The following is a 13,289-nucleotide window of genomic DNA, read 5'->3' as shown; positions in this document are numbered from 1 at the left end:
TGTCCCTCCTGACTTTTTAAAATGTTTGACTGTGTTTTCTGCTCGCCTGCTGCTGTTGCCACCACACTGCATCCTCTCTGCCCCATCTCCTCCCCTCCTACCTGCCTGGATGAGTATTTCTTCTTTATATCTTTGTTTGCTGGACTTCCATGTGGTTTGATTTTCTGGAACTTCTGGTTGTTTATAGTTTTGAGGTAGCTCTATTCCTTCTTAGTTGTGGAGGGAGATGCAGTGTGTCTGTCTGTGCCTCCATCTTGGCTGGAAGTCCCCTGATGAGTGATTTTGTATTGAATCTTGATTATTGTGTATGTTTTGTTCTTAAGACTCTCTTCTGTAATTTGGGAAGAGTTTTGATTACTTTTGGTCAGCTAGTAATCTGGACTGAGAACCCAGACTCTGGCCTATTGTAGGCAGCCACTCAAAACTCAGTTGAATTATTTTTGTCTTAGCTTCAAGTGAGCCCTGCAAATGCGTAGTTCATTATTCATAAGCTTATATATATTGGGTTGGCCAACACATCCTTTTGGTTTTTTCAGTAAAATAAAAGACTCTTTTCATTTTCACCAATAACTGTTGACTTAGATATTTTGAGTATGTCAGCTATCTTACATTATTGACCTCTAGTGAGTAGTGGCCAGGGGTGCTGCTAAACATCTTCCAATTCATAGGACAGCCCCACAGCAAAGAATTATTTGGCCAAAATGCCAATAGTACCAAGAACCTTCACAACCACTTTTGCCATGTTTGATCAGTCACAGCACCTTCTGTGCACACTGCACAAATGTTATTTTGAATTCCAGTTGCATTTTTGCCTTTCTAGAAATAATAAAGCATAATATACCAAAAATGTTGTTTTCTTCCATTTTCAATACTGGCTGCACAAAAATTCACCAATTTTGATTTCTTTTTAGTTCTATGTTATTTTTTTAAGTCCATGCTGTTATAACAGCTGTCACAATACAATCTAACAAAATTGTTTTAAGTGAAATTAAAGACAACTAAGCATTACCAGAGCCATTATATGGAAAAAACGTAATGGGCTTTTTGGCCAACCCAATAGAATTTAGGGCTCCCTCTCGCTAAAATTTTTTTCTCTCTGATTTCCCCCCTCAAGTTCTAGCAGATGTGTTTGTCCCAAACTCTGCCTCCTCAATTCTTCAAGCTACAAACACCTGTGCCATTTCTGTGTTTTATTTGCCCTGTATAATACATATTGGAAGCTCAGGATAAAAGCCACAAAATCCTGAAACTTATCTCTTGCCATTTCTTTAAACATGAAATGAAAGTTTGGGGCTGAGTGAGGGTCTTTACAAAGACCCTCAAGACTCAAAATTTCCTCAATTTTCTGAAAAATTACATAGAATAATACCCTTGGAAAAGAAAAATACATAAAAGGACACAAAACTAAAAATGCGGCATACTTTGATATTCATCTGCCATTAGGAAAAGCAAACAATATGTTTGTACGAATGAAGTACAAGAAAATTTTTACTTATTTAGAGAAAAACAATTGTGGCTCTTCTTTCTTAGGGGGTACATACTAGTCTTGCCTCTGTTCTTCTTTGAGAGCTCTTTATGTTCAGTCCCCTTCAAGGGAGTGACCTTGTAATCAGGTGGCATTAATCTAATTTTATGATGTTATTTATTTGTGGACCTGCAAGTCTTCTTTCTTCTGCAATGATAGACTTGGGATTTCTCACTTTGTAATCTGTGCTTCAGATTTAAATTCAAAACCAATGAACTATAATTTTGTGTGAAATATTCTTTCTTTCTGGAAACAACATTTTTAAATGATTACTTAGGCAGTAAGTAGATGGTCTTTTAAAAGCAATGGGGGAAAAATTGAGACAACTGTAATAGAACAGCAATATAAATAAATAAATAAATAAATAATAAAAGTAGTTACATGGCTGGAGAACTCTTAGAAGACAAAAAGCTGCTGGAGGTTATCTGGCATTAGTATGAGAGTTTTCCACTGGCGAATCATTAATTTGTTGTCTTTCTACAATTTAGGCAATCACCGAGGAGAATATTGCCTTTTTGCAGAAGAGGGTGGTAGAGCTAGAGAATGAAAAGGAAGCGTTGCTCCTTAGTTCTGCAGAGGTGGAGAAACTGAAAGCTGAGAATGGTATGTATAAATGAAAACCATAATTCTGTCTTCTTAACCTACAAGTGCCTCTACTTTATTTTTTTTCAAGTGCCTCTACTTTTATCACAGTATGTATGTAATATATAGATTCTCTACTTTTATCACAGTATATACATAATATATAGATTCTCTGATTGCTTGATAGTAAAGATCTATCTTAGATAGCTGAGAGGGTGGTTATCAAAGATAGGATTAACACTCATTAAGCATTTCGAACACAGTACCAATATTTACATTTAGCAGTTTGGGCTATAAATGCTGCAGGATCTCTGTATAATATTAGTTTTGGGGTGGTCAAGGATTCTTTTAGGAAGTATAGCCTGAGTAGGACTTTAATAAGATGATAAATTTTTAGATAGGCAAAATGAAAAAAGAAAAGGAATTCCCAGTAAAAAATTTGTGAGATGAGGTAAGAGAGATCAGTATAAATAAAAGTTCAAAGGTAGGAAGCATTTTGGGTTTTGCTCATTCTATTCACAATTTGGAACCCTATTTCTTTCCTTTAGTTTGGCTAATTCTGACTCAACTTTCAGGCCTTAACTTGGGCATTATCTTTTTCAGGCAGTCGACTTTGATCCCCCAAAGTTGGATTAAATACATTTTGTGCTTTTGTAACATTCTTGCATTCCTTTAACATTATATTAAAATAATCTGTTTATATTTTATACTGTTTGCTCTTCAAAGAAAAAGTTAAGCTCTTTCAGGACAGGGGCCATATTTTTTCATCTTCGCTTTATCTTCTAACAAGTATTAGAATAGTACCTGGTAAATAGTAGCTGCCTAATAAAGTTTTGTTGGATTGAACTAAACTTAGCATTTTATTCTGTTGGAACGTGTGTGAATCATTAGTAAGAATGAAGACATACCTTCCTCCATTTATCACCCATTTCACAAGGACCTTATGGTTTTAGTAGCATGTAGTTAATAATGATTTACTGATCTATTTTATCCCTGATTAACTGACTAATATGCTTTGTCTTCTGACTGAAAATGAATACCAAGTAAAGTTTGTATAATTTCTTGAACTCTAAAGCCAATATTTCCACCTTGACCATTTTACAATTCCATTTAGCTCCAAACTAGAGATTCTACCTTTATTAGGCTCTTCTCACCATTGCTAATACATAAAGAACACCACAAATTCAGCTCATTATTCAACCTACTCAAAGCACTTCTTTGAGACCTTGATGCTTGTTTTGCAGTTTTGCCAACAGTGCCTGTCACTTTCAGGTAGCTCATTAAGGTTTAGAGGTGTCACGTGTGTTTCATTCTCCTTGTTCTTTCCTGCAGAGATCACTGCCCTTGAGGCTTTTTGTACTAGTTTTCATGTCTGGTCTCATAGGTTACCTTTGCTTTCCGTGTCCTGTTCTGCTCCACTCACCCATTGCACTTTTCTACCACTGTACCCCTTCCTCAAATAATCCTGTGACGTGTCTGATCATATTGTATACTGTGTTGAATTCATTTGTTTCATGAATGTTCATTCATTGAGCACATTTTTATGGTGCCTTTTCTTTGTGCCAGGCACTAACCTAGTTGCTGAGGATACTGCTCCAAGCATATTAGAAGGGAAGACAGGACATAAACACGTATATAAAAAAGAAAATTTCAGAGAGTGATATGTATTAGTATAAATATCATACAGGTTACTGCAGTTGTGCCTGTGGGAAGAGGAGAGCAGCATTAGAGTAGTCAGGATAGGCTTTTCTGAAAACTTGAAACCTGAAAAGGGACAGCCATGCAAAGAGGCTGAACATTTTAAGTGGAGAAAAAGCAATGCGAGTACCCTGAGGTATGAATAACCTTCTGTGTTTGCAGACAGAAAGAAGGTCAGTGTTTGGGGAGTAAACATAAAAGGGGCAGTACAGGAAGAGATTGTAGAATAAGTGGGGGTCAAATCATGAGGGTCCACGTAGGTCATGTTGAGACATTTGGATGTAGTATAAACAATATACTGTTGTTGTTTTTTTTCTTTACTATATCTTTCTTAGCTTCTCTTAAAAAATATATAAGCTCTTTAGGGGCATATTAATACTCAATATTCTTATCTTTCAAGGTACTACTACCCTTTTTAGATATACACATTGTAATCGAACATGGGATAGAACTCAGATGACTGGATTTTGATTTCAGCTATCTGTGAAATAGCTGTAGGTCATGTCATTTCTTCATGTCCTCCTATGGTCGTTGTAGAGATTGGATAGCTCCCTTCTAGTGCTAAAATTTGATGCCTTTATGAACATATGTAAAAGAACATTGAAGATGTTATTAGACCAACAGTAATATAAGATATATATTACAAACACAGAATTATGGATAAATTAAGGCCACTGTATTGCCCTAGAAGTCCCAAATTATGCTACAGAAATAGCTGCGTCTTTTTATATGCCCTGGTGTCCTTCTGCTTTAACTCCTCCATTATTTATTCACTCAGGTTAATTATTATCACCTAATAGTAGCAGTCTCTTATATCTTCTCTTGCCAGTTCTCTTTAGTAAAATAAGCCTTTTATCTCCCCTAAACTATTTTGTCTGTTTCTTTCCTAATTGTTTTTTTATGCATCTCAAATAGCCTCACACAAAATCATGCCTCTGGTTCTGTAAATGCTCTACCTATATCTTTTAAGAATATTTATTTTGTAACTTTCAGAAAAACTGTGTTCTCAGATTACTGTTCTGGAAGCTCAGAATAGAATTGGAGAGGCAGACAGAGAAGTCAGTGAGGTAAGTGATGTGTTCTTAACATAACCAGAATGTGAACTAGATCAAGAGGACTTACCTTCAAACCTAAACATTTCTGCAATTTTATAATGCTGAGAGAGAATTATATTACTTAGAAAGTGAGATCTACTTAAGAAACTTGTAATGGTTATTAGTTTCTATATAATTTCATTTGTTTCTGAATATTTGGATTTTTAAAATTGTTCTGAACAAATTAAAAAAAAAAGATTTGATAACCCATTTCTCATACTGGGTTATCATTTACCTCAACTTCTTTGTCCACCTCAGGAAGGTTCCTCAGCAAAGGGATTAGATAAAATCTCTAGTTCATCATCCCCACCCCTCTACCCCAATCAATTGGCAGTTTCACTAAGGATCATATTTAAAAGGGTATTTTTGGACAATGGTGCTTTTTAAAACCTGAAAAGTACTGTAATGTGTGGTTCCTTAATATCTGTTGATATAAGATTACTGTTAGCTCTATTATGTTTAGTTATGTTCTCCCAATGAAGAAGTCAGTGATAGTCATAAATGAGCTTGAGAAATAGTGTAACTTTTTAACAGAAGTGTCTGCTTACTGTTTACTTTTTGTATCAGAGTTCTCCAGAGAAACAGAACTAATAGGAAATGTATATATAGAGAGATTTATTTTAAGGAATTACCTCACACAATTATGGAGGCTGGCAAATTCAGAACCTATGGGGTAGGCCAGCAGGCTGGAGACTAAGGAAGAGTTGCAGTTCAAGTCCAAAGACAATCTGCTGGCAGAATGCCCTCTTTTTGGAGGAGGCCCATCTTGCTGCTGCTGCTGCTGCTGCTGCTGCTGTTGTTGTTGTTGTCATGGCCTTCAAGTGATTGGAAGAGTCCCACCCACGTTATAGTGGATAATAAAGTCTACTGATTTAAATGTTAATCTCACCTAAAAATACCTTCACAGAAATATCTAGAATAATATTTAACCAAATGTGGCCTAGCCAAGTTGGCAATAAAATTAATCACCACACTTATATTCAGTGCTTTTATTGAATGGGGCCATTGTTGCTATGTTCACAAAATTGTCAAAAGGAACTAAATTTCAAAAATTGTAGCATTATATAGATACTGACAGAGTGAAAATAAATTTTGTTTGGCCAGGTAATGCTTAATGTTTTAATATGCTTAGTAGTAGCAGCTAGTGAGAACAAGATAATTTAGCTTAAAGAAGAACAGGTAAGAAAGATGGTAATCTCTTAAAAAGAAAGGAAATAAAACAGAACAATCAGAAGGTAGAACAAATAGGGAACAATGGAAAAGAAAATTAAAAAGCATATAAATTGCAAAAGGAAGGGCGAATAAGATAATCTCTTGGGAAAAGAGAAAGTAGAAAAGTTTTCATAGAAAGTGTAAGCTCAGCTGAGAGAGGCATAATAGTATTATGAGAATAAATAATGAGAGTGGCTAGAAAGAGCTAAATTCTCTGGTTCTCTCCCCCCCTCTCCTTAAGGGAAGACATTGATTTCTTCTTTCTCTCTCTCTCTCTCTCTCTTTTTTTTTTTTTTTTAACTGGAGCCAAAAAGTTAATTAAACTCTGTATATATCATAGGGAGCAGCATGGCAGATAGTTGAGAAAGAGGAAATAAGAATAGTTAAGGTAAGAGAGAGAGCAAAAAAGGAGTTAATTATATTGAAATCTGCTGGCAGAAGTAATATAGGGAAGAATAAATAGGAATGAGACATGATGAAATTATAAAGCAACTTTTTCCCTGTCCCAAATATTGTTTTCAGTTTTGGTTTCTAGAAATCTGAATGCGAATAATACAGAGAGCAAAGAATTTTAAATGATTAAAAATAATGCTTATGAAAACTGATGAGATAGCTTTTCTTAAAATAATAAATAATTCTGAAATAATGAATTTTTTCTTACTCATTGGCTAAGAATGATACCATGGTAATAGCTAATATTCATTGAATACTTACTGTGTGCCAGCTTCTGCCAGTAGATGGCAGAACTAAGATGCATACTCAGACAGTCTGACTGCAGAGCTTATACTCCTGGCCACTACATGATTTGCCATCTTTTATCAAATTAAAACTTTTTTCTGGAAAGAAAAGGTGTTATTTACAAAGGTGTAGATTTTGTTGTATACACTGTCCCCAAATTCATTTAATAAAATACTAATTAAATTTACTATGAGACAATTATAGAAGTAATTTGTATGGATTGAGCAGTTTAACACAGTAATCTTTATAATAATAATGGTTAATATTTTGTCAAACAAGTCCATAATTTCATACTTAAGCTCCAGCAAAACTCCTTTTTGATTATTTGATCCTGGTAATTTGTCTCAGTCTACAGCAGGTCCTCAAATACTGTCATTTTGTTCAAAGTTGTTTCATTATAACATTGATGAGATGCCTCAGGAATTTAACTCTTGCTTATATCGATTAGTCTATGGTAAAATTGGTTTCATTATACTTAGTTTTGCCACAGTGAGGACTTACTGTATTTGGTTGATAATATACTTGTCCGTTAATGGCTTATTTTAATGGATAGTTTAGTAAAAGCAATCCCATAACTTCCTCCTTGGTATGGGATGAAACAAAAATGTAATTCAGTTCCTGCTTCCCCCTCATTTTTAAGTAGTTCTTTGGAGAAACAAGTAGGTATTTGAATCTGAAATAAAGTTTTCCAGGTAAGGAATATCTAGATAATAAGTTCCAGGTTTCCTTCAGTCTTCTGAATATTCACCTCAGTGCAGAAGTGAGAAGATGCCCTCCAAGGGCCAATTTGGAAAATAAAAACTAATTTTAAAAGTATTTAATGGTATTATGGTAGGAAGAAAGTTTGGGCTTAAAAGTTTCAGGTTTTAGAAAATGCAAAAAATGCCATTTATTAGTTAGGCTGTTTCTAGTAAAATATTTGATGGAAGTTGTATCTTTCTTTCCTATTTTAAAAACAGATCAGCATGGTTGATATTACCAGGCTCAGCAAGAGCAACTCTTCTGCTGAGGAAAGTGTCCTAGAGAACACATTTTTTCAGAAACATAAAGAGCTGTCAGTTTTATTGTTGGAAATGAAAGAAGCTCAAGAGGAGATTGCATTTCTTAAGTTGCAGCTCCAGGGCAAAAGGGCGGAAGGGGACCCTGAGGTCGTTGACCAGAAAGAAGTGAAACAGATGGAGAGTGATGGAATGTCTCCAGTCACAGTGAAAATATTGCCTGAAGATACAGGGGAGCATTTACCCCCATTATCAAATGAAGAGAGCAGTCTTCCAGCAATTGAAAAAGAAGAGCAGATGAGCACTGAACAGCAAAATAGAACATCAGAGGAAATATCCTTAACTGACACTGGAATAGAACTGAAATCAACAGAACAGTGTGATGTAGATAACCCCCCTTCTGCTGTACCAGTCATTTGTCAGTGTCACCAGGATGAATTGGAAAGGCTAAAAAGTCAAATTTTGGAGCTTGAGATTAGCTTTCATAAAGCAGAAGAAACCTATAGGGAAACTTTAGATGAGAAAGTTAAGGAAATCAGCAACCTAACTCAGTTGATTGAAAAGTTTAAGAAAAATGCTGAAGACACCAACAGTGCATTCACTGCTTTATCTGCAGAAAGAGACCAGCTTCTGTCTCAGGTGAAGGAACTTAGTGTGGTAACAGAACTGAGGACTCAGGTACAACAACTGGAAGTGAACCTTGCAGAAGCGGAAAGGCAAAGAAGACTTGACTATGAAAGTCACACTGCTCGTCACAATTTGCTTACTGAACAGATCCACAGTCTCAGCATAGAAGCCAAATCTAAAGATGTGAAAAATGAAGTTTTACAGAGTGAACTGGATGATGTACAGCTTCAGTTTTCTGAGCAGAGTACACTGATTAAAAGCCTGCAAAGCCAGCTGCAGAAAAAGGAAAGGGAATTGCTTGAGGGGACAGAACTGCTGAGGGATATCTCAAATAAGATGGAAGAACTTTCACAGGCTCTATCAGAGAAGGAACTTGAAATAGCAAAAATGGATCAACTCTTACTACAGAAAAAGAAAGATGTGGAAACCCTCCAACAAACCATCGAGGAGAAGGATCAGCAAGTGACAGAAATCAGCTTTAGTATGACTGAAAAAATGGTTCAGCTTAATGAAGAGAAGTTTTCTCTTGGGGTTGAAATTAAGTCTCTTAAAGAACAGCTGAATTTATTATCCAGAGCTGAAGAGGCAAAAAAAGAGCAAGTGGAAGAAGGTAAAGAAGTTGTTTCTGGCCTTAAACAGACTTTTGATGAGTTAAGCCCAGCAGGGATAATAAGTAATGAAAAACTTCAGCATGAATTAGACCTTGTAAAGGAAGAAAGTGAGCAAAGAAAGAAAAAGCTCCAGGCAGCTCTAATTAGCAGAAAGCAACTTCAACAGAGAGTCAGTAGATTGGAAGAGGAATTGGCCAAAGTGAAAGATGAATCTAGGAAAGAGGTCCCATTCAATGAGAGTGAAAGGAGAGAAATTGAGAAAGAAAGTAAAGAGGACTCAGAAAAATGTGTGACTTCTAAGGGCCAAGAAATAAACATTTCTTTAAAACAGATAATATCTGAGAAAGAAGTACAACTAGAGCATTTAAGGAAGAATTTGGAAGAAAAGACAGCAGCTGAAGGAGAGTTACAGGCTGTGATCAAACAAATGAGTCAGAATCTTCAAGAGAAGGCAAACCAAATAGATTTGCTCCAGGCGGAAATCAACAAAAACCAAGCAATTATCCAAAAGTTAACCACAGGTAACAAGGACGCAGGTGATGGAGGCTCAGCAGAACCTGTAAAAGAAACAGTGGTGAGCAGCCCACCTGGTGCAGGTGGTAGAGAACACTGGAAACCAGGACTGGAAGAAAAGATATTCGGCCTTGAAAAAGAAAAGGAGTATGTTCAAAAGAAGCTACAGGAAGTGTTAACCACTTGCAAGGTGACTTTTAAAAAGGCACAGGAGAAAGAAAGACATCTTAGGGAGGAGCTAAAGCAACAGAAAGATAAATATAATCGCTTGCAAGAACAGTTTAATGAACAAAGCAAAGAAAATGAGAACATTGGAGATCAGTTAAAGCAACTCCAGATTCAAATAAGGGAGTCTGTAGACGCAAAATTCCCAGGCACTGACCAATGGAAACCAGGCTCTCCCATTCAAGGTTCAGAAGAACGTTTAAGAGAATTACAGCCTGAACTAGATGAATTGCAAAAACTCATAAGCAAAAAGGAAGGTGAAGTTAGATACCTTTCTGGGCAGCTTAATGAGAAAGAAGCAACCCTAACTAAAGTACAGACAGAGATAATAGAGCAAGAGGATTTAATTAAGGCTCTGCACACGCAGCTGGAAATGCAAGCCAAAGAACACGATGAAAAGCTAAAGCAGTTACAGGTGGAACTTTGTGAAATGAAGCAAAAACCAGAAGAGATTGAAGAAAGTAAAGCAAAACAACAAATACAGAGGAAACTGCAAGCTGCCCTTATTTCCCGAAAAGCAGCACTAAAAGAAAACAAAGATCTCCAAGAGAAGTTGTCTTTGGCCAGAGATACCATTGAACATCTCACTAAGTCTCTGGAAGATGTGGAAAGCCAAGTTTCCACTCAAAATAAAGAAAAAGATGCATTCTTAGGAAAGTTAGCTCTTCTTCAAGAAGAAAGAGACAAACTTATTACAGAAGTGGACAGATCTTTAATGGAAAATCAAAGTCTCAATGGTTCTTGTGAAAGTCTGAAATTAGCTTTGGAGGGTCTTACTGAAGACAAAGAAAAGTTAGTGAAGGAAATTGAATCTTTGAAATGTTCTAAGATTGCAGAAATCACTGAGTGGCAAGAGAAACACAAAGAATTACAAAAAGAATATGAAACTCTTCTGCAGTCCTATGAGAACGTTAGTAATGAGGCAGAAAGGATTCAGCATGTGGTGGAAACCGTGAGGCAAGAAAAGCAAGAACTATATGGCAAGCTAAGAAGCACGGAAACAAACAAGAAAGAGGTGGAAAAGCAGTTGCAGGAAGCTCAAAAGGAAATGGAGGAAATGAAAGAAAAAATGAGAAAGTTTGCTAAATCTAAACAGCAAAAAATCCTAGAGTTGGAAGAAGAAAATGACCAACTGAGAGCACAGGTACACCCTGCAAGAGGTACATCTAAAGATTGTATGGAAGCACTTCTTTCTTCCAATGCCAGCATACAGGAGGAACTAGAAAGGGTCAAAACAGAGTATAAAACCCTTTCTAAGGAGTTCGAGGCTTTAATGAGTGAGAAGAACTCCCTAAGTGAAGAGATTCAAGATTTAAAGCATCAGATAGAAGGTAATGTATCCAAACAAGCTAGCACAGACGCCACTGGGAAACATGATAACCAGATGCACATCACTGAAGAGGCAAGACAGTCTGTCCCAGCTGAACCTAGTGAGGAAAACTCTTCGAGTATGAGCACAAGGCCTGAATACTTAGAATCCATTCTACCAGAGACCAGTACCCACACTGAGACAAGTGAGAATATCAACTCACATGATGAAATTAATAATTACCTACAGCAGATTGATCAGTTGAAAGAAAGAATTGCTGAATTGGAGGAGGAGAAACAGAAGGAAAAGGAATTGAGCCAAACTTTAGAAAATGACAGAAATGCTTTACTGAATCAAATATCAGCAAAGGATGGTGAACTAAAAATGCTTCAGGAAGAAGTAACCAAAGTAAACCTTTTAAATCAGCAAATCAAAGAAGAACTTGCCAGAGTTACCAAGCTCAAGGAGATAGCGGAAGAAGAGAAAGATGATTTGGAAGAGAGGCTTATGAATCAGTTAGCAGAACTTAATGGAAGCATTGGGAATTATTATCAGGATGTTACAGATGCCCAAATAAAAAATGAGCTACTAGAATCTGAAATGCAGAACCTTAAAAAGTGTGTGAGTGAATTGGAAGAAGAAAAGCAGCAGTTAGTCAAGGAGAAAACTCAGGTGGAATCAGAAATCCGAAAAGAATATTTGAAGAATATACAAGGTGTTCAGAAAGAACCTAGCAATAAAAGCCATGCAAAGGAACTTCAGGAACTGTTAAAAGAAAAACAACAAGAAGTAAAGCAGCTACAGAAGGACTGCATCAGGTACCAGGAGAAAATCAGTGCTCTGGAGAAAACTGTTAAGGCCCTAGAATTTGTTCAAACTGAGTCCCAAAAAGATTTGGAAATAACCAAAGAAAATTTGGCTCAAGCCAGTGAACAGCGCAGGAAGGCAGAGACAGAATTGGCTAGCTTCAGGGTGCGGCTAGATGACACTCAGAGCGAAGCAGCAAGGGTCCTAGCAGACAATCTCAAGTTGAAAAAAGAACTTCAGTCAAGTAAAGAATCAATTAAAAACCAAATAAAACAAAAAGATGAAGATCTTGAGCGAAAACTGGAGCAGGTAGAAGAGAAACATCTGAAAGAGAAGAAGAATATGCAAGAGAAACTGGATGCTTTGAGTAGAGAAAAAGTCCACTTGGAAGAGATTTTTGGAGAGATTCAGATTACTTTAGACAAGAAAGACAAGGAAGTAAAACAACTTCAGGAAAACCTGGATAGTACTGTGGCCCAGCTTGCAGCTTTCACTAAGAGCATGTCTTCCCTCCAGGATGATCGAGACAGGGTAATAGATGAAGCCAAGAAATGGGAAAGAAAGTTCACTGATGCTATTCAAACTAAAGAAGAAGAAATTAGACTCAAAGAGGAGAACTGCAGTGTTCTAAAGGATCAACTTAGGCAGATGTCCATCCATATGGAGGAATTGAAGATCAGCATTTCCAGGTAAGAGAATATTTTTTTGCTCTTCCAAAGGTAATTGAAGGCAAAGAAAGTCTATTTAATATGGGACTGATTTTGGCTTAAATTCCCCTAAAAGACATGTTCTGGTGCCTCTCTTTCCTTTTTTTTTTTTTTTTTTGACAAATGACTTTCTGGTACAACTGTATTAACATGAAAAATTCACATCTACTTCTCTTCCTATTTTTTAATTCAGAGATCTCCTAGATTTCTCCCTTTCTTTTCATTTCTATTTCCACCACTCTAGTCTGGCTTTGTACCACAGTACTCCCAAATCATTGCCGTAGCCTCCTAAGTGATAGTCTCTTTTTTCTTCCCCGTATTACACATCAATTTATACTGCGTATGTGTGTTAGAGTCATTTTCTTCAAACTCCAATTTTATATCACTTTTCAAATTCAAGAACTAACAGTATCCCCCGTACTTTATACTCCTCCACTTGTAATAGTATCCTGCTTATTGTCTCTCACACCAAGATTTTATTTTTTTTTTTAGGGACCCGCCATTAGCTTGTCTAGAGCAAAGTAAAGCAAAGTCATAGAAAGTATTATTTTCCACAGTGTCCAAAACCATGTCACTAAAATACTTCGGAGTTTATAATTTAAATATCTGCATCATTAGATGCAATATACCTTTAATACAGTAG

The 13,289-nt window shown here is 36.4% G+C and overlaps 1 protein-coding gene across 3 annotated transcripts in view; it reads left to right on the top strand.

Annotated features, from left to right (window-relative positions):
* Window positions 1–13,289, top strand: part of GOLGB1 (golgin B1) — an 84,814-nt gene that overhangs the window by 42,997 nt on the left and 28,528 nt on the right. For all 3 annotated transcript variants that reach the window (XM_090277173.1, XM_090277164.1, XM_090277181.1), the window contains 3 exons: window positions 2,014–2,128; window positions 4,799–4,872; window positions 7,809–12,628. In XM_090277173.1, the coding sequence (XP_090133299.1) occupies window positions 2,014–2,128; window positions 4,799–4,872; window positions 7,809–12,628 (5,009 nt within the window). The remainder of the gene's footprint in view (window positions 1–2,013; window positions 2,129–4,798; window positions 4,873–7,808; window positions 12,629–13,289) is intronic.

This window comes from Furipterus horrens, unplaced genomic scaffold (genome assembly GCF_987537825.1).
Source record: "Furipterus horrens unplaced genomic scaffold, mFurHor1.1.pri manual_scaffold_1, whole genome shotgun sequence".
NCBI classification, from domain to species: domain Eukaryota; kingdom Metazoa; phylum Chordata; class Mammalia; order Chiroptera; family Furipteridae; genus Furipterus; species Furipterus horrens.
Note: the sequence above shows the minus strand (reverse complement) of the source record. Positions and strands in the feature narration are given on the sequence as shown.